Here is a 25,949-nt window from a genome sequence, read left to right on the forward strand (position 1 = left end):
TCCCAGAAAGGGAATGTTGTTGAGCTGTTTCTCTGATGGCTGCCTTGCAAAAAAAGAAAAGGAAAAAAAATGGAAGAAGTATGAAACAAGCATTTGCCTTAAAAATATGCTGATTCTTGGAGTTTTGAAAAACTCCTCCTGTCTGCCTGACACTAGAGATTTGGTCAGGGAGCTGAGCCACTGCTGTTTGGAAGGCCACCTAGGAAGAGGTTGTTGACTACACAGCTGCCCCTAAATGCCAAGAGGAATCTGGAGAAAGATGTAGATACCTTGAAAATAATGACATTCCTTGCCTCCTGGCTAATTCTTAATCTGTGGCAGGCATGATTTATTAAAATAATCTTATCTAATCAGGAAAGCTCTAGAAATGTCTGCTACCTGAGTTTCCGAGACACTGTGAGCTCAGCTGTCCATTCTGTAGCCACCTCAGGGGTTTCCTTAGCAGGCAGAAGGCCCTTTTAATTGAATCGCTACATCAGGAATGGCAGAAAAGCAAGGATGATTGCTTCTTTCCCCTTCAACTGCCTGGATGCATCATGCATCAGGACGTGGCTGGATTCCGTGCAAATATTAATCAGCCAACTAAAATGTTCATTGATAAAAGGTGCTCTCAGTGTGCTGATAGGCTGTTTGTTGATAAGGGGCTTCAGCATCCTTATCTCGTTCAGCTTCACAAATCAAGGAAACTAAGGGTTGGCCCACCCATGACTGTTTGTCACTTGGTAACTTCATAATGATGTTATTTTGCACCCTTTACAGAGTAACACAAGCAGACATACACACAGACACACAAACAGGTTCTGTCTGCACATTGAAGTATCGAATGGTAACATGTGGCATCAAGTGATGATGTGACTGAGTGGTCACATATCTTAACGCTACATACAAACTTTCACTGCCTGACTTCACATAAAAGCAATAGTTATGAATCAAATCACTTCACTTGTTTAGCTCAGCTCAAAGTTGTTATGTATTCAAGCTTGAGTCTGGACTAAGGATTCTGAGCTACTGTGTTCTGATTTGATACATGTTGTCCAATCACAGAACATTTCAGGATTTGGGCCTCTGCCATTGGCCCTTGAACTCTGAGTTGTGATTCGCAGCTTGAAAGCTTAGACAGCCAACCACGTTGGGAGTGGCCCAGGCTTTCAGGAATGTATATAAGTACCGGTAGTTGCTTTGCCCCTGTTTTCCAGTTATGTAGTTCAATAAATTTCTTGCTGTTATCACTGTGTCTTGCCTCATGGGAACCCACCTATGCTTCAAAAGTCATCAAAAGCTGCGAGGAAATAACGCTGATGTCCATGTGCCTGTGAAAACCACCTCTGAGAATGAGAATCAGCAGCATCCCCAGATGCTAAGCAATGTACTGAAAAGACTGGGCTTGGCAGTCAAACCAAGTTTTTGCCGCAAATTCCAACCTATTGGATAGTTGACCACAGTTGTCTCTCTCCACTCTCACCCCCTTGATACCAAACACTGGATTCCTCATCTCTTGATAACCCAACAGTTTGAGCACCGTATTCTGTAGATATTAAATGTCTATCCCACCCTTCCTCTTAAATGAGCTCAGGGTGGCAAATTTTAAATTGCCGCCAAGTCCGAACTCCCACCATGGCTGGCTGAGGCTCCCAGTTGCTTGGGAGAGTGGTTCTTGGGGGGGGGGGGGGGCTTTCCACCAAGAACAGTAAACAGTCTATTTCTGTTGGTGATGCATGTATTTCTTTGGGATGCATGTATTGCAGAAGTTCTTTGCAGCTGATAGAGCTGTAGCCAGCAGTGTTTTGTGGATAAAATCCTTAAATCCTTTCCTGCCCTGTGAGCTGGATCAGATGTAGGTTTGTGCATCCCATCTGCTCATCAAGCTGCAAAGCTTTGATACAGGAGCCATTTTAAAAAGGACCTGACATCCAGCTAAAAAGGTTTTGCAGTTCAGATAAGAAGAGAGTCTGACCAGAAGCAGAGACTAGATGGGATTGGATACAGCTGTAGATCTTAAAGGCCTTTCTTTCACTGGCCTGCTATGCATTCTCTTTCAGCTGAAGTTATGGGAAGGAAACAAGATGCTTGTAAAACAGGCTCTTTTCAAGCTTCCCAGGGCCGGCCCTACCTTTAGACAGAATGAGGCGGCTGCTTCAGGTGGCTGATAATGGGGAAGCAGAGTTGTGAGTGGTGATCTTGTATATCGGAAACAGTAAGTCACACCACATCATCAAACTCAACAAATATTTATTAAAACCTACAGAGCAACAATTTTTGACATTAAAGAGCAACATAAACAACTTTGCCAAATAATATCCAGATTCTGATTGTCTTGGCAAAAATATCCCAGGCCTTTTTTTGAAGCTTAGAAAACTAAATCTCCTCTCTCTCTCTCTCTCTCTCTTTCTTTCTCTCTCGCTACCTGTCCTGTTCTATTCCTCTTGAATGGACTGCTAGCATGAGGCCTTCTCGGCTTGCCTCTTAAAGAGACAGTATCAACAGGTGACACATTAGAGGATCATGGGGCCTCCCCTCAACCCCTAACCAAACCTGGTGTCTTAGAAGTAGAAGATGAGGAGAGTGCCCCATCACCAGTGTTGAAAGAAGATTCATCTGCCATTCTCGTCAACTTCTGAATGTGGAATCAGGGTGGGGAGAAAAAGTGCCATATTACCGCAGACCCCAAAATGCTTTTGGCTACCCTTGCCTTCTTCTTAATATATTCAGTTACCATAAATAGGGCCCTGATCACCCATCAGACATTCGGTTGTCTCTATGAGTATTCACACACAAAATAGCCCTGCTATGTATAAATCCTACCTACTTATTTTGCCCTAAAACCATAGGACATCATGTTCTGAAATCAGTAGGCTGAAAATAATATCACACAGGAGGTTTATAATGTTATTCCCATTTGCAGATGGTGAACTCGTAGTGGTTATGGGGTGGGTGTTTAAATTTAAGTATTACATTCTTTGAGCAAGAATGGAGCCTGCAGCTCTCTGAGTCCCAATCCAGTTGCTTAGCCCCCAGGTTTTGGCTTGTGTATGAGAAACTTGCTTGGCATCTGATGATTTTAAATTTCCAGAATGGGCTAGACTTCATTGTGAATTTACAATGTCTCTGATATGGGTTGATGCTATTGTCAACCAATACAGGAAATTTCTACAGATTCTGGCAAATCCCTACTCGAGATTCCTGAAGAATTCACTAAGGCAAAAGCTTCTCTTTCATCTCTAGATGCATGAAAGAGTGAGGCCATTCCTTGCCTTTCCTCCTTCCCTCTATTGTCATATGTGCCTTGAAATGGCTCAGGGCAGGAAATGGCAGGGCAAGAGAGAGGGCACATATGAGCAAATTTAAAAATTGCAGCTCCCTCCTCTCACTCCTGCACATCATCCTACAAGCCAATTCAAGAAACAGGAGTGGAAGAGGCATCCAATTCAGAAAATACACAGATGAAAACCAGTGGTACAGTGCAGTTGTTTCCATGGGACTTCTTCTCTGACTTAATTTATCACTTCTTCTTCCCAATTAGGTACACGCTTAAAAGATTCAAGTCTTTCTTGTCTCCCTGTGGGCCTATTTGGCAGTATAATATACAACCTACTGCCATTGTCAGTCCTCTGTGTCCAAGCATTGTGGATTGCTTGGGGTCCTTGCAAACCTGAGCTAGCTGAAATCTGGATTATTATTTTGTTGTTGCTGCTGCTGCTGAGGTCGGTGGAGTTTAGTATTCATTCAGACATGGGATTGCAACATCAAGTGATGATTTGTACACTTGAAGTAGCCATCCCATATTAAAATAACGCAGAGCATTATTATCACCTGACACAATACAGTCACAGCAAAGAAAAGAACATAGCACCCAGCCCATGGTGTCATTTTACATGATCTTAAAACACTGGCAGTCTATATAGCTTCTCCACGGGCAGGTTTGTGAGGCTGGTGGAAAACCTTTATTTTCTTTCCCCCTTACATATGAAAGAAAAGGGAGACTGGGTTTCACATCAAAGGTATTTTCCTTTACAACCCCATTTGCAACTCTTCTAAGCCCAGTTAGTTGTTCCGAACCGCAGGCAGAGCATTCTTATCATCTGACATCATTTTGACAATGTATTTCACCGGAGGGAGGCAGGTTCTCCATATTATCTGAGTCATCAGAACAGATTGATGGAGTGCTGCGCCCGTGTGCATGTAGACCAGTCCTCAGATAACTCTTCCTGCTTTGTTGAGGGTTCCTTTTGTGGGGAGAGAAGATCTGGACGGTGCCTGTCGCCAAGCAAGCAAAGATGTCAAGATCACAGTGCAGCAGTCTTAGTTCCTCAGAGCAGGGGCCGCCTCCGACAGGCACAACCGTGTGGGAAATGAATTGTGCTAGACAACAGCGGTCCTATTCACCCAGTAAACTGACACTTCCCCCTGCAGAGTCAGCTGCCTCCTAACTCATGTTTTGCTTTTCAAGCAGACAAGATCCTGATTAATGGGCAGTGGATGGATGTTATCCCAGCTGCCCTGTAGGAGTTTCGGGTGGGGTAGCTGCAAGGAGCAGAGCTGCCAGATGTTCCTTAATTTTAAGAAAAGCATCCTTAGAAGTGGGGGGGGCAGGGGGTTAGTCCTTGTTCCTCACCACCTTTTAAAGAAATTAAAACACAATAGATGAACTGGAGTTTAAAAAGGAAAGGTTTCCATGGGAGCTCTTCCTGCTCTTGGATTCTAGTGGGGGAGGAGATATGGGGATTATTCTCTCGGCATTAAGCTGTGCACAGATCAGCTCTTGTGGAAAACCAAGAAAGGATGAGAGGGGAGAGGAATGAAGGGGTAGTAATTGGACTGAGAGTAGAAGCTCAATTAAGAGCTGTCATTATCGTGTGCATATGCTGTTTTTTTTAATAATAAAAAAAACCACATACACAGTCTAGCTAATTATATTTAGGCTGCATTTTAGGTTTATAGAATCCCAATGCAGGCTTTCTAAAGTGGTCAGGAATTTAACCTTAAAACTTCTCATTCAGTCCTATAAATTTGTGGGAGCCTCCCCCCAAAAATCCCAACCAAAAGGGGGGGGGTGGAGATTTGGCAATATCAGGTGCGGCTCATACTTCATTATTGTCATCTGTAGGCAAAACAACAACAACACCCCAATCTACAGCATTCTGTTTTGCATTTTCCTTTTCCTTTGTGCACTAGGTTCTTGAATTCCTCTGAAAGGCAATGGAATAATATTTTTAAACCTCCCACTGCGTACAAGCCAACAGCCCACCCTCCCCAACTATAAAGTTAGGAACTCAGTCCACATGCTCAGGCTCTTGTGACACCTTTTGTTTACTGGAGCTGCTGGATCAGATGACATATTTACAGCTGGTCCAATTAGAGGGGCCTTAATAGGCTCCTGTCAGTTCTATTTTAGGGGCCCAGAGCTCAACAAACCTGTCCTGCATGTGTACTATAGCTCATTGCTTCAGCCTCTGCCAGTGTGGTATGTGATAATAATAATGAGAAAAACAAACGGCATTTCCCAAAGTAGCAAGTAGCCATTTAGTAGAACGAGCTAAACCTGACTGTGTTATTCCTTTAGTGGACTACATCATTCCTGACCATGGACCATGCTGACTGGGGCTGATGGGAGTTGGAGTCTACAACATCTGGAAGGCACCATGTTGGCTATCCCTGCTTCTGATCATGCACACATTTTTTTGCTTTCTTTGGACACATGCGTCTCCTCATCCCCTCCTCCTTTTTTGACTATATTTGTTTTTATTTTATTTACTAAATTTGGATACCTATACACGTAGGTCTTAGGGCAGTTTGCAACCCAAAGTTATGTTATACAAAGTTGAACATACATAATAAAAATGATCAAAACCATTATCGATACTAAGGTATGCACACTAATAATAAAAAATCTATTCCCCAACAAAAGCCCCTAAGCAATACTGCAGCCCACAAATCCATATACAAAAATCCAAATTAACATATAACATTTAAAAACATTTTTTTAAAAAACCAACCTAACTCCAATACTTCACATTTCAATATTCTTTTCTACCTCTGGTACTTCATGTCATTTCGGGTGGATGGTAGCATCATCCTTGCGACAAAGCAGGGGTAGGCAACCTAAGGCTCGTGGGCTGGATGCAGCCCAATTGTCTTCAAAATCCAGCCCACGGATGGTTCGGGAATCAGCGTGTTTTTACATGAGTAGAATGTGTCCTTTTATTTAAAATGCATCTCTGGGTTATTTGTGGTGCATAGTTCATCCCCCCCCCCAAAAAAAAATAGTCCGCCCCCGCCCCACAAGGTCTGAGGGATGGTGGACCAGCCCATGGCTGAAAAAGGTTCCTGATCTCTGCACTAAAGCCTCCATCAAACTGTGTGGAATGACAGCACAGCTGTGCCCCTAGACAACATGAATTGTCTGGTTCTGATTCTTCCTGGAATCCTGCAGTTTTTATAGACAGTGGTTGTCCTCAAAGGCTTAAGGGGCTGCCACATAGAAGATGGAGCATACTTATCTTCTGCTACTCCAGCTGACAGGTCCAGAATGAATAGGTGGAAATGGCAAGGGAGCAGATTTTGGCAACGCAGTGGGAGAACCCTCTGAACTTGACGGTGTAGCCAACTGCCTTGGGTGGTCCTGGTAGGCTCAGATGTCCTTCACTGGATGTATTTAACCAGAGATTCGGACAGCCATCTGTCAGGGGTGCTGTGGTTGCAAGATTGGTAATATTTTTTTGTTTGGCGGGGGGAGATGCTGCCTCTCCATGTGCACCTGCATATCTGCAGAGGTCCAAAGCTAAGTGTTCTGTCAATAATACTGCTACCTGTGCTGCTTCCTTGAGTGAATCCTGGGCGCAGGGTGAACTGCTAACTCTGCCAGGGGTGGAAGGAGGAATGAGGCAAAAGCACGTGGGGAGAAAACAGTGCCAGATTTATGTATAAGCTAAACAAGCTGTAGCTTAGGGTCCCACTCTCTTGGGGTGCCCCAAAAAAATTACAGGGGGGGGAACTGGTTGTACATTTCCAAAATATAAGATAAGAAACAAATAAAATAAAACCTACATACAGCAACAGTGTTTTGTGTTGTGTAGGCTTCTATGATGTAAGTAAAGGCCTGCTAGCCTGCTCCCTAAAATATCATTGGTTTGCTCATTTCTATATATAGGGTGCCTACATTCTGCATGGACTGGTTGCAAATGGCTTTAGATATCTATTAGGTCCATAAATTACCATATAGCATACATTCAACACAGAAAACAGTGACCATTTGTTGTTGACAAAGGACAGCTGGACATATAAAGGGCCCCATTACCTTCAGTAACTTAGGGCCTCATCAAACCTAAATCCAGCCCTGGGAGAGACGCATAAGAAGCACCTTAACATACCGAGGAAGGTAGAGAATTGGCAATGGCAGGGAACATATTGCACACCTTGCCTGGGGTTGAGGGAGCCCCTCGGGGACTGTTGGGGCTGGAGCCAGATGAAGACCAGGTGCTGCTCACTGACCGATTGCAAAAATCTCTTGCGTAACATAAAGGCAGCTCTGGTGACTGTTGTTACAGAGCTGGCACACAAGCCTACATTTCATGAAAAGAACCTCAAATAGATTTTTGAAACCGTAGATGAGGAAAAAATGGCTCAGGAGAGGGAGATGCTCACTGTCTGTGCAAGTGGACGTGTTCTTGTCAAACATGGTGTATGTTCTCTTACTGCATTTCCCAGGGGCTTGTAGCATGGACTCGCAACATACCTTTTTGCAAACACATTTGCTGGTTGGAGGGGCCATTGTATGGAGTACCACGCCGTAAGTCCCTTGTTTATAATGTGAGTCCGTGCTACATGCCATGGGCTTGTGTTATTAACAAGGGGCTTATAAGATGGCACCCCATGCAATGTGCCCCCATACCTATTTTTTTAAAAAATCAGTGTAGCATTGCATTGCATTGCAAACACAAGGGGCTGTAATGTGGATCCGGCCCCATCGTTGGGTAAGGTACAGAACAGAGCATGTTAACACGGACATGCTCTCCAAAGAACAAATAACTGTAGTCTTGCTTTCCCATCTGAAATAGCATTTGTGCACACAATATTCTCCGTTGTAAGCAGAAGATACTTTTACTGGTTGGGAACATTGCTTGTGGCTCTGAAATTGCTTAGAACAATTACTGTGCAGTGCTTTGTTGAGCTGTAAGAAGAAGAGTCTAATAAGCAAAGGGATTAAAATATATAGGGGGTGACATGCATGATGTGTGTGGGACAAGCAAGTGGAAACAGAACTCTCTCTTTGCAGGAAAAAGAAAATGATATTCCAATTGTGCTTATTGGGGAAAGCGTCGTTTTTATTCTTAGTAAGGAAACAGAGACAAAGAGATTTGACATGATGTGCCCAAGGCTTGGACTTTAAGTCCAAAACAATAATGGAATATAACTTTGCGTTTGGACTTCAAGTCCTGTGCTGTTAACACTGTAGCCAGCAATTCCTGCTGTTTCTAAGATTAGTTGAAATCTATTCATAATAATGTCTAGGCAAAATTACATCATATATTATCAGGCCGATGCAGTTGGAGGTCTGGTATTAATGAGGCAGATTAGAAATGTTGTTAAAAACAGCAGACTCAAACAACCTTGCAAAGCATCCCAGGAGGATGGGCTGGGTGTGCCTGGGAGCCCTTTGTTAACTCCTTCCCTTATTATTACTACATTCAGGGCAGGGATAAATGTAGAAGGGAAATAAATAGCAGATCCGGGCAGCTATATGCTGGGTAGGCCTACAATTTGTCTGGGAGCGGTTTTAATTGTCTGTCTAGGGATGTCGACACCTTGATGCAATTCTAGGTGACTAGCTCCTGAGAACACTGGTCCCCAGGTCACTTTCTTGCCTTTTAAAGATCTTCATAGGTATAGTTTTGTGAGCTAGATAAAAAAAAGGACAGGAATAATCCTGTGCTGGCCACAACTTTTTTTTTCATTGCATAATTATAAATTATCCTTCAGCCTCAGCCTCAGCCTTGTGGAGAATGGTCAAATGATTATCTTTTTATACAACTCATTTTAAAAGTAATCTCGTTCATCCACACAACATCACTGTGAAAGACGAGTAAACATTACGCCCATTTTACAGATGATGGGTTTGAGGCTGGGAGAGGGAGAACTTTCTCAACCACCCCATGATTTCATGGGCAGGCAGAGATGTGAAGTCCAACCCTCCATCCCCCACTGTCCTCCTCAGATCACGCTGGGGGGGGGTGTCACATATATTACATTCAATAATTGCACCATCTGTGTACACAAATAGTTGAGCTGTACATTTATTTGCATGCAGCATTCAAGGAGTGTACAGTCTGTGTACACAATAGTGGGGCCGTACAGATTGACAAGTGTGCACCCTGCCTGTACATGTATAGAGACAGCTTGTGTCTGTTGCCAGTGTAATCGGCACTGGATTTAAGGCAGTGCAGCTGGTTCCCCTGCATATGGTGCCAAGCCAAGGGAGTGAAAAATAGCAGCAGCAGCAGCAACAACAACATATTTATATGGATAGCTATATGGGTAAACTGCACCAAAAGCAGGTGCTCAGGATGCCATGTTACCAAAGTCCGCCCCGGTGCAATGTGTGAAGTCTAAGTCACTGTGAAGGCAGTGTGTGTGGAGCAAGAGTTGGTGATGTCCCAGCCTACATTCATTCATCAGTGAACTGGTCAATGTATCATGTCCGTATGAAAGCCCTTGAGACCCATTTCAGGATATGAGCTATTGACAGAGAATACGCCACCTTTCCTTTTAAATTAGAGAGTCAAGATCACAGCATGAGAGATCGCAAGTAGAACATCTCGCCTTGCCTATCAGGCCAACTTCTGCCAGTAAGTTCAGAAGATAATGAAAGACTTCCTTCTTGCCCTGCTGCTGATCAGTGGCACGAGGCATTTGGGCTCAAGTGCCGGTGGGGAGGAGGAAGAAGAGGAGGCAAGGCATGCCTCAACCTTTCTTGCTCTATCAGGACTCAAGAACAGATGTTCACAGAATGGCTTCAAGCTCCAGGAAGAAGTCCCAGGCCAGAGCTTGTCATGCAGTTAAAGGTTAAGGTATGAGAAGCTAAGAACCAGAGCAACCAAGCAGGTCACAGGCAAAACTGAGATAGACAGGAGCTAAGTAACCAAGCATTGACCTTACGCCAGCTGATGTTTTACAATACATTTGCTGGTTGGTTACAGGCAATTTCTACCCTGCTCTTCAAGCCTAAAATGGTTGCCACAGCAGCTAGCAATGCAAACCAACCATTTAAAATAACCACCCAGTTTAAACAGCGTAACAACTGAACAGTACAGGATGTTAAAACCATGGAAGTGGCTCAAGTCACTTCTTTGAAACCACAATGAAAGGCACTGGAGCCCTGTACACAGTTATCTGATTGCCTATGTTCACGGGCAATTGGGAAACAGAAAGCTGTTCATCATACAATGTGGGGAGAGGGGGACCCCAGTTGCCGTCCTTGCCTCCTCTGCCATATCCCTGTTGCCACTCTCAACAAGCTGTAAGGTGAACCTCTAAAGCCATAGGAGCCAATCCTAGGGGCCGAGCTCCCTTTGGCTCCCCAATAAAATATTTGAGGGTGCCAGCCCCCTGCGAAGTTGATGGGCATTGCCATTCAAACCACATCTTGTGATAGATCATGTGGGGCAGGGCTTACCTGGGCCCTCCCAATATTTTATTCAAGTTGGCACCCCTGTCTTACATAGGTTCCCTGCACAGTTTAGGACCTGGTAGTGTAGGGAGCCCTCAGAAGCTGGAACCACAAGAAGCTGAACACCTGAATGCAGGATCAGACCAAAGGCCCATCTAGTCCAGCATCCTGTTCTCACAGTGGCCAACCAAATGCCTCTGGAAAGAACAAAAACTCTTTTCACGCTTGTGCTCCCCAGTCATGGCATTAGGAGAAGCCTACAATGGAAGCAGAACTTGGCCATTTGGGTTAATAACCATTCATAATTTTGTCCACCAAAGCAAATTGGCAGAGTGTATCTCTTCCCCTGCTTGCCACGGCATTCCTCCTTAAGTAGGCGCATTGATGCACATGGGACATAATGTACACACACGTGCACATACAGGATATCCAAGATGTCTCAGCTGAATGTGCTCTCCCCCATTGACTCTACATATTGGCTATCCACTTTTTCCCATGCTGGACAAAAAGAGACCAGCTGTGGTTATTCCAACGGTCTGGAGAGGTGTTTGCCTTCGCAGCTGTTTCCTTCAATACAAGGAGGCAGAGTTCTAGATGTGGAATAAGGGTGAAAAGGAACAGGGCATGATGTCATTGCCTCTCTGGCCATGTTCATGGAGTGTGCCTTTCTTCCAGACTTTGTTCCTTCCCTTTTCCTCTTGCAGCGTCTTGCATCAGGCTTGGGTCAGAAAGCAGAGCCATAAATGGCAACGTGTTACTGGCTTCAGCACTGTAAGCCAAGAGTTATTTTCCAAGCTGTGGTTTTCCTCTTCAGAGCTCGGTGTTTACATTCCCTTCACACCCTTCTTCTCCCTCAGAGTACAGATCACACAGATTCCTCCTCCAGCCTCTATGGGCTTGGGATTGCTCTTTCACTTTTAATAAAAACAAAAATCAAGCATCTGGCAGACCTTACGTGCTTTTTCTCTTTGTTTTTCTTTTGCAAGGATCGTCTGGCAACTTTACCTGTTAGATGTCAGGCTGTGTTTGGGGGACAAGGGAAATGAACTTGTAGGAAATAAACAAGGTGATATCATGAGCCTCTTTCCCTTTTCCTCTTGCCTGAGTTGTGCTTAAAAACAGGTGGCAGTCTGATCTATACAGTCCAGTAATAGATGGATTTAGCACGGAAACTGGGGGGGGGGGGCTTTAGCCCACCATGCCCCTCTCTGTCATGTTCTCATAACTGCCCATCTTTGAAAGTGACCAGAAGAGTCAGAGCCTGGCTTCTCTCACCCCAAAATTCACAATTCCTTCTGACATTAATGTCACAGAGTGAATGCACAGAGGAAAGGAGGGGGGTAAACAAGGTTGCAATGCTCATGAAACAAAAATAATATAATCCTCCAATGAATGGATCTTTGTCAATTACAGCAGCTGCCCAAACTGCCTGTGTATGCAGCAGTTCCCCCAGATGCTCGCAGATCTGTGCCTCTGTTTGCCCTCAAGCAAGAAGCTTTCCACTGCCCTCTTTCCTAAAGGGAAACCTCCTTGCCAGCCCTGCTGATGTCACTCTCCAAGCCACAGCCAGTGAACACTGGGAGAACATAAGCCTCCCAGGGTACCGTGGCCTTCATGACCCCAAAAAATCTGCGCTGATGCTCCTTTGCTTGCTGCTTGCCAACTGGGTCGAGGCTTTTCTGCCGATGGGCCTTTCTGTCCTCTTGTGTTGCCCATCATTGAAACAGCTGTTCCATCTTACAGAAGAGCGGCTTGACTTGATAACTCTTAGGGACCCTCTGTGTGGCACAGCATCATAGCACCGAGGAGCTGGAAGGGACCCTGAGGATCATCTGGTCCAAACCTCAGCCAGGCAGCTGCACCATATGGGGATCAAATGTGCAACTTTGGCGTTATCATAAAAGTGGTGTTCTCCCTGTGCAGGCCTCAAAGCTAGTGCTGAACAGCACACACCTTGATTGCAGCGAACAGCAAGCCGTGGGCATGAATGCCACAGTCTACACACAGAATCATAGAATTGTTGGAACCAGGGCTGGATTTAGGTTTGTTGAGGCCCTAAGCTACTGAAGATAATGGGGCCCTTTATATGTCTAGCTGTCCTTTGTCAACAACAAATTGTTGTTGTTGTTTGTGTTGAATATATGGTAATTTATGGACATAATAGGTATCTAAAGCCATTTGCACATAACAAAATGTGTTTTTTATCAAAGTACATCCAGTTTTTTCCCCTTTAAATTTTTTTGGGGCACCCCAGGCAGTGGGGCCCTAAGCTATAGCTTGTTTAGCTTAGACGTACATCTGGCACTGGACTTGGAAGGAACCCAAACGGACTTCTCGCCCAATCCGATAAAACCCAGGCATCACAGAGGAAGGTGCAACGTTCACAGGAGATAGTTCGGCACCAAACTGTGCTTCCTGTTTCTGAAACTGCTTTCCATATTTCTGGTTGTGTGCTGAAGTGCAAGAAGGTCTCCCAGACAGATGTGCCATTAGGAAATCTCTTAAATCTCCAGCCCCGCTGTTCCAACACAGCAGAAAGCAGAAGTGAGGATTCCATGGTGCTTTATAATTCAAAGGAGCGCCCTACTCAGATGTTCTTGCTGTGCTCCACGTGTTTAATGAATGACTATAAGGCAGAAGGGGTGGTATTGCAGCAGCAGGCTCTCCCAACACCACACACACTTTCATTTCGCCCTATTCTGCAGTATGGGATGATCTTTCCCTGACTTCATGCTGACTTTTGCAGGAGGAGGAAGGAATCAATAGTTTATTGGCACTGCCACAGCCATTCTCTTGCATTGCGGCATCACACACTGCACACAACTGCAATGAAAACACTTGCAGTAGAGGAATACAGCATTTCCCCCTCCCGGCACTAAATGATGCTATTATTATTATTATTATTATTATTATTATTATTATTATTATTATATTTTGCAGTGGAAACACTACCTTGGAAAAAGTCATTTGAATTCTCTGCAGTAACCAAGCAACAACTGCAGTTTGGTGCATGTGCCCCAAATGATTGTCTCCAGAAGTGATGATAACGAGCAACAATTAGAACATTCCTGCGGATCCAGGGCTTTCTTATATTAACCCCATTGCAAATATGACCATTTTGCTTTAGTTATGACTTGGGGAAACCATGATTAAATAAACTCACTGTGATATTCTGTGAACCTCCTGCTCACCTGTGCCTCCACCTTGCTATGTTACTCTGTCAGGCAAACATGTAAAGCAAGTTCCACCAGGCCCTGAACACTGCTGGATTCCTCCTGAGAAAGGCCATCTGCACTGCCCAGTTTTGGTTTTGTTGGGACATGCTTCGGAGAGAGGCGCTCTTACCATTGGCAAAGGAATAGAGAGATGAGATGGAAACATGTTGTGAACACCCCCCTGCCACCGCCACCGCCCCAGCCATATTATATGACCTCATGAAAAGATGTTCAGCACGAACAGTCCTGTGCACAGCTTTTGGACAGCTGAAACGTACATCCTGATCTGTTAAAAATAATGGCCAAGGAACACCTGCTGATTAGAAGTCAGAACAGAAACCTGCAAAGGCAAGAGGGTCGGAAAATGGCTTAACTTTATCATAATGGTGAACATAACAAAAAAGGAGAGATTTCCTGGAATCACAGAATTGTAGAGTTGGAAGAGATCCTGAGGATCATCTAGTTCAATCCCCTGCAATGCAGGAATATGCAGTTGTCCCATACAGGGATCAAACCTGCAACCTTGGCATTATCAGTACCATGCTCTTACCAACTGAGCTATCCAGGCTAAACCATTAATGGAAGTATATGTTTATTTTTAAACTGGTATTTTATACTTAGCAGAAGAGTCCCATTGGATTCTTTCCCGTGTGTTAATCCCACACATAGGCCCAGGCAGACAGATGTCTGTCTAGATATTTAAAGTTCTCATTTGCTCTTCCAGAGTTCTACAATACTTATTTTACTATATTGATATTCTACCATTCTTGCATCATTGGATTGAAGCCAGCATACATTGGTTTCTGAGAAGGTCTCCACTCCTGCCCAGGCACTGACCAGACCCAGACTTACTTAGCTTCCATCTATTTTAGCTCTGTCTATTGGTCTAAACCTGTCCCTCATGCACACCCACCCACCAAGAGAGATGGGTAATAGAGAAAACACGGCAGTAGTGTAGATTTAAACGATCTTACAGGCTGGGTTCAAGGACCCAAACACTGATCATGACCACAGCATATGTTTCAAGCACCACTGTACCACTTTAAGTCATGGGGAATCCTGGGAATTGTAGTCTGCCAAGGGTCCTAGGAATTGTAGGTGTGTGCAGTCAGCGCCCTCAAACTACAGTTCCAATAATTCTTTGAGGGAAGTCGTGACTGTTAAAAGTGGTATAATAGTGCTTTAGATGTATAGTGTGGATGGGAGAATAGTGGATGACATATTGCAGGGGTCAGCAAACTTTTTCAGCAGGGGGCCGGTCCACTGTCCCTCAGACCTAGTGGGGGCCCGGACTATATTTTGGGGAAGGGAAAAAAATGAACCAATTCCTATGCCCCACAAATAACCCAGAGATGCATTTTAAATAAAAGGACACATTCTACTCATGTAAAAACATTCTGATTCCTGGACTGTCTGCGGGCCGGATTGAGAAAGCGATTGGGCCACATCCGGCCTCCGGGCCTTAGTTTGCCTACCCATGGCACAGTGCTCTATTGCATCCAGAAGATCAGATAACAATCTCCCATTCAAGGAGACAGAATTTCTCTGGTCTGGTCTGCCCCATCTATGCAAGACAACCAGACCAAGCCACCTTTCTGGCATTCCCTCTATGCATAAGAAAACCCCAGCTTGCTGGGTCATGCTTCCTCTCCCCACCCCAAATAAGGGCTGCTGAGAAATAAATGAATGAAGAGGCGAAAGGAGTTTCCATTTTTGGAAGCATGGACTAAAATAGACGTGTGTGTAGGAGATGCTGGCTCTGTGTGTGTGTGTGTCCAGCCGGTTGGTGAGTCAGAGACCAGAGAATGCGAGATGCACCCAAAAAGGCTGGTGAATCGCACACATTCCTCAGCGGTGACACTTTCCATCCAGATCTGACCTCTGGGTAACAACAGCAAATTTCTGGTTTCTATAAAGCTGCTTTCTGAATTCCCAAGACCTTTCCTGCCGGGAGAGCGCTCCTGTTTTATCTCTCCTCTCTCCGAGCTCTTGACCCTGAGATGTCTGCAATAGCTCCCTTTGTCTCTTCTCCAACTTGACTCCATCTTCGTAATGGAGGCTGGCAGCCTCCCGTGGCTCTTCCTCTACACAAACACACACACACACACACCATCATTTACAAACAGAGCAAATGGTAGCAACTGTAAAGGCCCTGTCCCATTGAATCAAGCATGGGAGATTAGATGAGGTGGGGAGGAGACGGTCGACAGGCCCACACACCATCTGGAATCTGACTGGCTATTCCACTCCTCTCCAGGGATGCAGAGATACGGAGAGGGAATATGTGCTGCTGCTGCTGGCTGCCCTGTTATGCATTCCAGCACCTAAGTGTTAATGGAAAAGTAAGTGTGGGCGTGTGGGCATTTGTGTCTGTGGAAGGGGAGCTAGCAGATTGAGCCACCAGCTTCTCCAGTGGCAAGAACTCAAAATCCAAACCCAAACAGAAAATCAGTGCAATAACAATTTCCTGAAGAATCCTAAGGATTGTAGCTTACTGAGGATGCTGAGAATTTGTAATTCTCCCTTTCACGGAACTGCATCTCCCGGCTCTCCCTGAGAGAAGAGAATTACTTTTCAACCTATGTATAGAGTAGCAGGTCTTGTTCTGGGAATTTGCTAATACTGAGGTCCTCACTGTGGTAATAACAACAACAACAACAACAACAACAACAACAACAACAATAATAATACATTATGTATACCCCCCATCTAGCTGGGTATAAATAATATTTTTATTTGTATGCCTCCTTTCCACAGTTCAAACATACACGAGGAAGCTTACCACGTGAAAAAAAGTACATTACTACATAACAAAAGTAGTTATAAACAATAAGTAAAGCATTGAAAAATACACAACCAAACTCAACCACTTCCACATACATCACAAGATCTAAAATAAAGTTACAAAAAAACCAACAGTGATAACTGAACCGTCCCTTCCAACAACACCCCAGCCCAAGTGTGTGTTTAGCAGCCTCAGCTTTTGTAGTTGGAGTCAGTCAGGGCCCCACACTCCCAGGCTAGTGGGAAAAGCCTGCAAGGCAGGGAGCAGGTCTTCCAGGACTCACAGCCAAGATGGTCTCTGGCCTCCTCAGCAGCCTCAGCTTTTATAGCTGGAGCACCATCAGGCATCCCCCTCCCCTTGGTGTTTGCCAAGCCCCCTGCCTCTGAACATGTGCAGGCACTCTGCAGATGCTCAGAGGTACTGTGCTGTGTGTGTGTGTGTGTGTGTGTGTGTGTGTGTATAGGCATGACCAAAGATGGAATGAGGTGGATCAAAATGAACATGCTTAAACTAGAAGGGGTGGGTCTATAAATCCAAGACCAAAGTTTCCTGCAAGCATTATTTTTTCCCCTTTTATAATAGAGGTCTTTCCTTTTGTCACACACATAAGCTGCCACCAGAAAAGAATCAGGCTCCCACCTTCTCCTGGAATATGTGTGTGTTTGTTATTAACACAGGACAGGAAGTGGATAAATAACATTTTAAAATAGAATGTACTTGCTAGCCACTTCAAGTTTTAAAGAGGGCAATTTTAAGGGGGGGAAAGCACTTAATGAATTCCCTGTGCCAAAAAAAGGTGTCATTCATTTTTAAATTTATTTCTCTCTCTTAACCATCTTGTGCAAACCATTTTTACGTGTGCTGTGAGTATAAGCTGCATGAATTTCTATCATGCATTTATAAGCCTTTAAATTCCATCTTCCGGCACCTGTTCCTCTGAAGAGCAATGGGGAAGAAAGTGTAAATGAATTTAAGATTTATTTAATGGAAGATGCCTTTCAGTGAGATCCAACTAAAATTCTATCTTTGAGCTATTATGCCTATGATCCCCTTGTGATTTTGCAGTGTGCTGCTCTGTTTGTTTTGTAAGGAGGTCTTGCCGCCAGCATCTTTACAACAGATTTATGTTTAATTCCTCTGTTCCAGGAAGAAGATCAGGAATCAGAAAATGAGAAACTAGTGGTGAGGGAAGCTGAGACTGAAGATGGTAAGTCTGGGGATGCATGATGGCTGGAGGGAGAAACGTTGGCGATAAAAGACTGCAAAGAGCATCATTTAGTCTGGAGACCATCATTTTTTAATGTTCTTAATGTAAGACTGGAAGAAAGCCATTTTTAAAATTTATTTTGTTAGAAATTCTTAACCATTAGAGGCTGTGACAGAGCAAAAAGGGCAATTTTAAAATGGAATGCACATTCCAGTTAGTGCAAGCTTTTGTATGTAGACTGAAGGTATAGGGATCACTTGTGAAAATCAGAGCCAAGCGGAAAATGTGAACTTTAGAGTAAGATGCCTTATATTTCAGTAGACTGCAGTTCTAGGGAAAACTAGACAAATGCCACAATGCATTGCCACTTGGTTGGTTTTCCTGCTGATTTTCCTGACTCTCTATTGTAATCCAATTTCTAAATGTTAGTTGATTCAGTTCCATTCATAACATAAACAAAGTACATTTTAAATGTGTATACACCTACATGTAAATGAACACTAGATAATGAGAGAGACAGGGACGCGGGTGGTGCTGTGGGTTAAACCACAGAGCCTAGGACTTGCCAATCAGAAGGTCAGCGGTTCGAATCCCTGCGACGGAGTGAGCTCCTGTTGCTTGGTCCCTGCTCCTGCCAACCTAGCAGTTTGAAAGCACGCTAAAGTGCAAATAGATAAATAGGTACCGCTCCGGCAGGAAGGTAAACGGCATTTCCATGCGCTGCTCTGGTTCGCCAGAAGCGGCTTGGTCATGCTGGCCACATGACCCGGAAGCTGTATGCCGGCTCCCTCGGCCAATAAAGCAAGATGAGAGTTGGCCACGAATAGATCTAGTGGTCAGGGGTCCCTTTACCTTTATTAATGAGAGACAGCAACTCCCAACTTCCCATTGTTTCTTACTTTAGAAATTCTCCTGTCTGTTGATTCCAACTTCTGTAGTCCTACCTACCCACCCCGCAGCCTTACCTGAACTGCTTCCTTATTTTTGGCCCTTTAAGCAACCCTGGGGAAATAGGCACATTTCTGAAAATATGATGCTTGCCTTCCACCTCTATCTGGCTTTGTTGCACAAGACGATTGTGCAGTGCATTGTGGGAATATCTCTCCATCATATTTAAATGTGAACAGAAAGCTCCATAGTGGCACACCTCAGCCATAGTACCCTTAGATTAAAAGCAAACAATATCTGCATCCCTACTAAATCAGGGATGACATACACACCTGGGTGGGATCTGATGGCTTATTATTGGATGCAAACTGACCCCTTGCGATACAATGGAAGGGGCTGACAAAGAACTCTCGCGCTGACAATCGGAAACCTACAAGTTCTACACTTTGGTCCTCTCCCCTCTGAGCCAGCAAAGATGAAAATCCAGGTGGCTTTCACTTTTCATTTCCAGTTCTCTCCTATATTAGCAGAGGTGGGGGGGGGGAGCCAGAGAGGGAGGACTAAAGCAGCCTGGCAAGAACCCTGCTTCTTGAAGGATGTGAATTGGAGAGTCTGAGCCCAGTTCTAAGGCGGTCTAAGGCAAGGCTGTCACATCCTATAAATAAGGCCTCCGGTGAAGAAGTCCTGGGTACTGCATTCACTCTCCCATCCCTTCTGGGGGAGGGCAGAGGATTAGCTGCCTGCCCCCCAAGCAGCTGCTTCCTCCTCCTGATTATCAGGCTGTTAATTCTTTTCAGAGGAGATGCAAAGCAGGGGGAAGAACAAAAGACAAGCCGGGGATTTGTCAATGAAACCTTGTAAGAAGAAGATTGTCAAATTAGCACAGTGTGTCCACCAGTTGTATCAGCTGGCATCCTTCACGTTCATGAAAATACTAGGCAATTTATATTAATTGCAGGCGTTTTAGATGCGGACCTCCTGCAAATGGTGTCCCCCCACCCCCAACCGCCAGAGCAGACCTCAGCATGGAACAAATTGCACATCTCAAATGATAATACATTTAAAAATAAAGCAGAACGCTAGCGTGGCAGCGTAGCTCACAACACACGACCTTCGCCATTCAGCACAGATTTGCTTTCTATTTCTGCCTCCACCTACCCTTGCTTTACAACAACTTCGGAAGCCGGGCCTAGAGCTCCTTGCCAGATCTGGAGGGCATCTCTAAAGAGGTTCATATGGAGCCCTGTTTAAGTGATTAGTCCATCAGTTGATTTGCAAATGATTAATTGACTAATTGGGGAACACAGCGTAAAGCAAGGCAGACAGAAACATGTGTGCCTTGAGGCCTTTCCAGCTAAATTTGAAAAAAAAACACCCCTCTGTATTTTATGCCATGATCCAGCACCAGCGGCTCAAATTCCAGTGTCCACTTAGGGTTGCCAACTTTTCAACTGGCCCTTGTAGCTGTGCTTTCAGCAGTGCTGCGATCTGCGCCAAATGGCAGGTGGTTCCTGCAGTTCAAGCAATAGGAACACACCAGATTTACGGGAGGGTTGCTTTTGCAGTTGGCAAGCCTGATAATCTTACTGAAAGGTAACTGGGGCACTGGGCTTGGCTTACTTTAAAAAGTGCTGTATTACTTTTCGGGGTTGGAGGATCATTTGAGGAAGTTTACAGAAAGTTGTCACGGTGCTGTTTGCAACTTGTCTGGTGGTTACAGCAAGTGGGACACATCCTTGTCCCACTTTCTTGCTGTCCCTCGAGGCCCCATGTCACAGCAACAATCCTATTGGCTCAGGAGGATTACACTTATCACCCTTATAAACAATCTTTAATCCTCACAAACCATGTCCGCAAGGCAGGGGGAGTGATTATCATCCCTGTTTTATAGTGCCATTTGCTGGAGCTCACACAGCAAGACTTTTTTTTGAGAAATAAGAAGTGGAGCTGCCACATTTCTTTATAGGTGCTACTCCTGTGCCTTTGACAGCAGTCTGGCACACAGACGCTAAGCGGGTGAATCCTTTCCTTTCATTTTATCTCTGCACCAGGTTTTGCTGGTTAAAGGCACAGGAGGAAGGCCTTTTTAAAAAGGGGGGAAACATAAGAAACTGCCTTAAACTGGGTGAAACCAATTATCTAGACCAATATTGTGTATTCTGACTGGCAGCAGTTTTTGAGGTCTTTTGAGATCACTATCTGATCCTTTAAAAGAAACAAAATTGGAACTAGAGATTTTCTGCAAAGCATGTCCTTTGCTGTAGAGCTATGATCCTTTCACACACAAAAGTATTGCCTACTGTATTGTATCTTCCCAACCTTTATATCTTCCTGTATGCATACAAATGTAATGTGTAGTCCTGAATAATAGTTGTGTCCGGTATAGCTTGTCCTCATCTTGTAGCACCTACGAAACAAAGCCCAGGAGGAGGTTGGCACTAGGTTTCCAGATGGACTGTAAAGTTGCATGCCAAAGCATTTAACAGTCCCAGAGGCTGAATTTCTGCCTGCTCCATAGCTTTTAAAGGCTCATGAGTCCTGCCAAAAGGTGGAAGCTCTTGATAAACAAAGCACAGAGCCAATAGACAGTGGACCTCTCCTGGCGTCCTTTTTACTGTGGGTTCATGATGGCATCAGGGTGGTTATACACAGTTGTGTTTGTGCCTGCAAAAATATTGCGGTGCTTTGTTTCCAATTGGTGCATGCCCCTTAGCTTCCTGCCAACATCCTGTAACTCTTTGTACCACAAATGTTCCAGCTTCATTTGTTCTTTGCCCTCGCTTTCGTCGCAGCACTATATGCTCCTCCAGAAAGCAGTCATGCAATAACATTGGGGGATTATCACAGAACGGCCGAGAAAGCAGAAGGGTGGGTGGGTGGGTGGTTCAGTCCACCACCACTTTCATTGCACCAATGGCATGTTGCAGAATATACCAGCAGAACACCACTAGTCTGGCCCTGTGAGGTTGAGATTTCTAAGAGCAATACTAGATACTAGTAGGCAACCAGAGCTCTGACATGAGGCTACAGAGCTATGTTATTCACCTAGTAAGGTTCAGAGGTGATTTTTAGGGTGACCAGCTGCAAAGGAGGACAGGGACCTTTAGCCATTTGTAAAAGTGGGAAGCATCCCCCCCCCCCAGCAGGTGCTGTCTGCCTTGTGAAGGTAAGAAAAGCTGCACCTCCTGAAATTTCCACACTTGCACTACTACGAAAGGTTCAGGAGCCCAGTCTTCCTTCCCATCTGGCTTGTCCAATTCCCTGATACTACATATGTATGCAGACATACCTGAATAGGCATCACTGAGTGAAAATAAGAAAGGTGCATCATCAATCTCCAGCTCTGCATCCAACATTGATTAAGGGACTTCCAAATTAAAGAAGGAAGCTAGAAGGAAAACTATTACTGTCTTAAGAAGGAAGCGACGTGATCCCTGGGTGTGTTGGAATTTATTCATTTCACGAACCTGAGATACCATTTACTGGAATAGCTTAAAATATCCATGTAAAATGCCAATAGCAGTTAGTGGAAGCAGACAGGATTCCAAGGCTTGGGGAACTTGAGGACATACAAGATATTTGCCATATGGGACTCTGGTGCTGCGGCTGTCTCAGTTCATACACTCGTCCCCTCCCAACCACGAAGAAAGGTATTATATAATTCAGGCATATTAATAGAATTGGGAACGCCAAGAAGGTGAGGCCCCTGGCAACCATGTGGGGATTGAATTGTTAGCCAGCAAATTTTGTACTTCGCTAATGCATTTTTCGCCCCTGCCTGCAGCATCCAGCCTTCTGAGTGTTTCTCTGACGTAAATGGATGCCTCTCTCCCCAGTTCCCATCTTTGTGGAAGAGTGCCCATTATTATAGTTCAACTACTTTCTCTTTCCTCTCTTCTTTTTCTTTTGCAATCTGACTCTGCGTTCGCTTCTTCTTCTACTTCTTTTCAGCAACGTGAACTTAAGTCTGCTTCCACACAGATTCAGCGGGAGATTTCCGCCCCATTTCAGCACTGCAGTCTTGTGCTTCATCAGATTTGGGCGGCAAGGCTGCCCACTTCAATGTTGCTGATCAAATACGTAGTGCTGCTGCAGTATCAAATATCAATATTATTTTATCATATTTGATTCCTGAATTCTATGGAACCTCCAGGGTCAGTAGCAGTATGCTGCCAAATACCAGCAGCTGGGAGCAACAAGTCAACTTTACAACTGATCAGGGATATGGACCCAAGGCTTCCAGTTCAATCTGTTATACTATATAGTGGTATGAAAAAGTATTGCCTTTAAAGTTAGGAAATGATTCAGAAGGTCAGGGAGACTGGTGTTAACCTGCTTTGTCACCTGTAACCAGCTTTTAAAACTATCTGGATGAGAGCTTAGATGCATTTAAATTTATATTTTGCCATTATTTCATGATATGCCGCAAAATGGCATGCCATGTTTGTACACCATTTTAAACCATAGTTAACATAAGCTATGATTTAACATGCATGAGCACGTTTCTCATTACCTGCTCCTGACCGCTCAAAAGCCCAGGTTTGCACATCACACAACAAGCCAGACTTGGGCTTTTTTTCAGACTGCCCCCCCCCCCGCCAGTCAGAAGTGGAGGAGGAGCAGAGCACTTACGAGTTTTAAACCTCAGTTAAATTTAAACTAGGGCTTAACACTGTGCGCAAACAAGACCATAGTGTTTCTTCTCAGGCAGTTTCCCATTCCAAGCACAGAGCTGCTTAACTTCAGCAAGGTTATTGCCACCATGGACTTTCAGGCTCAGAAGACACCCTGCTATAATCTATGGAAGATAAACAGGTCTTGGTCAGGAAGTCCTTTAACTTCTGAGGCCTGGAAATGGGATGCAAATTTGAAAAAATAAGGCATGTCTCAATAGCATTGCTTACTCTTCTTTAGCTTCTGATACCCTCACTGTTGGAGACAGAATACTGTACTAGATTATTGCCTATCCATCAGTACATTTCATTTCATTTTTTGGTTAACCTAACCCAAATCTGTGCTGTGTTCACTTTTCCTTTCTTGTGTCAACCATTAAGATCCAAAACCAGTTAAGCTAATATGCTAATTCTCAATATCACTTCATTTCAAAAATACCAGGTCCATGCAGATTTAGGAGCTGATATACTTTAAGTGTTTTGTAGACTGCATATAGCAGGAGATGAATGACTTGGCAAATCTGCCACTGACTTTGCATGCTGAATGTTAGAAACCAAAGCTTCATGTTTCAAATCGTGGTACCCATCTGGGTGCAGCCAAAAATGAAGCTTTCAACAAGCTGAGACTGCCCCCACCCCAAGCATCCGTGTGACATTGCCACACAAGAATCTCCAGTAGGCTATGGGATTCACAGGTGTAAAACTTGGAAATGAGTCCTATCAAACTACAGTGGATGCTAGGGTTGCGAATGTGGTCCATACAGGATACACGTTTGCAACCCGCAGCGTCCGCAACCCACAGCGGCGCATCTGCACGCACGCAGGTTGCGATTCGGCGCTTCTGTGCATGCGTGAAGCGCAATTTAGTGCTTTTGCGCATGCGCGTGCACCGAATCCGTGAAGTAACCTGTTCCAGTACTTCCAGGTTTCAGCGGTCCATAACCCCCAAAAACGCAATCTGAAGCATCTGTAACCCGAGGTATGACTTTAATTGGGATAACTTTCTGAGAAAACGACCTGCATAGGATCAGATTGTGAGGAAGACAGGATGGAAAAGCATTTAAAGTTCTCTGTTTTTTAAAATAATAAAAAAATGACTTCATGGAAGAAGATGACCTTTTGAGGCAGAGTCCCATGGCATCTGGCAGGCTCCTGATGGGGTGGGTGAGGGCAAAGGAGTGAGTTTAGCTAAATGCCTTTTAAAATTGTATTTCCAGCTGCTTTGTTTAAAGTAGGTCATTCCACTCCTCTTACATATTTTGCAACAAGTCTCATGCCCAGAACTTGAAAAGTGTTTCCTGTAGTTTGCTGGAGGCAGGGAAGATATAAATATTGGTAGGCCTTTTCATTTCAGCCCAATTCCTATGAACAGTTGGAAAGCTTGCTTTGCCATATTTAGAATTCTTTACTGCATCTATGGATAATTCAAACTTAGGTTATGTAGGGGTTGCAGGTGCTTCCAGACTGTTGTTATTTTTGAGGGAGACTCAGCCACAAATTCAGGTTGCTCAATTATATTTGATTGGGAGGTCTCGTGCAACAAACCCTCTTCCCTAAAGGTTTGGACTTTTTGCAATAAGGAAAGTGAGGGATAACACGTGCTTCGAGGCAACGTCATCTAAACTCCCTGCAGACAAATCAGAATGAATGCACATTAAACAGCGAACATTGTCTAATCAGAATAAATCAGGATGAACACTCAATAAACAGGTCATGTGGAAGGACCCACAGAAATTGTGTGTTGATCTTTAAATGAAGAAGCTCTCACAGAAGAAGTAAAAACTAGAGAAATAAGAGTTAAGTTGCAAGCATGGATAGATGAACCGTCGACTTTGTTCAGTAAACTTTCATTAGTGTTTGAAGCAGCAGCAGCAGCTTTAGCGCAGATTGATCACTCTGAAAGTGTTTTATTTTTCATTTTTGTTCTGAAATGACATGGTATGTTGATGGTCACTCATCATCTACCATCTGAATGCCAGAGCATCAGGACTTACCCCCAGCCCTATCCTCTTCCACTTGTGTCTGGGCAGCTAGATCTAGCTGCATCCTATCCAGCTTCATCCTATCTTCCCAACAGCATTAGAGCAGGGGTGGAGGAATCTGCGGCTGTCATCGGGAGAAGCAAATGTCCCCCATCCCTGCACTACAGACAGGAGCCTTCCATGCATGCGGTTGAGGGGAAGCCATTTGCCTCAGATGGCAGATCCCTCCCCCTCTCTGCCCCCGCACCTGCCATTGTGCCACTGTCAGTCCTGCTGGGTCTTCAGCTGTGCCACCAACCCAACGACTGTGCCGCTGCGCCCCCTGCCCCTGTATTGCAGCAGCAGCAGCACAGATACAGCTGCAATGAGGGTACAATTGTAGTAATGCAATTGACAGCAGTGTGGGGGCCATGGCAGAGGCAGGGAGGGGACCAGGATCTGTGGGTGGGGGGCGCCATTGTGCAGGTGGGGACAGCGTCGTTGTGTTTTGCCTGCAGCGGCAACATGTCTCAGGCCGGCCCTGACCATGGAAAGAA

At 44.6% G+C, this 25,949-nt stretch overlaps 1 protein-coding gene across 7 annotated transcripts in view; it reads left to right on the forward strand.

The window, feature by feature from the left end:
- The window catches only part of JMJD6 (jumonji domain containing 6, arginine demethylase and lysine hydroxylase), an 82,428-nt gene that overhangs the window by 31,373 nt on the left and 25,106 nt on the right, over positions 1-25,949 (forward strand). For 3 of the 7 annotated variants that reach the window (XM_083429917.1, XM_083429919.1, XM_083429918.1), the window contains exons 7-8: positions 16,136-16,220; positions 17,810-17,870. In XM_083429917.1, the coding sequence (XP_083286043.1) occupies positions 16,136-16,220; positions 17,810-17,870 (146 nt within the window). Of the gene's footprint in view, positions 1-16,135; positions 16,221-17,809; positions 18,399-18,741; positions 20,133-25,949 lie in introns of those variants that run through there. The other 4 variants (XR_014508643.1, XR_014508644.1, XR_014508645.1 and 1 more) reach the window with 2 other exon arrangements.

Source organism: Podarcis tiliguerta (genome assembly GCF_965153285.1).
Source record: "Podarcis tiliguerta genome assembly, chromosome: 2".
Classification (NCBI taxonomy): Eukaryota; Metazoa; Chordata; class Lepidosauria; order Squamata; family Lacertidae; genus Podarcis; species Podarcis tiliguerta.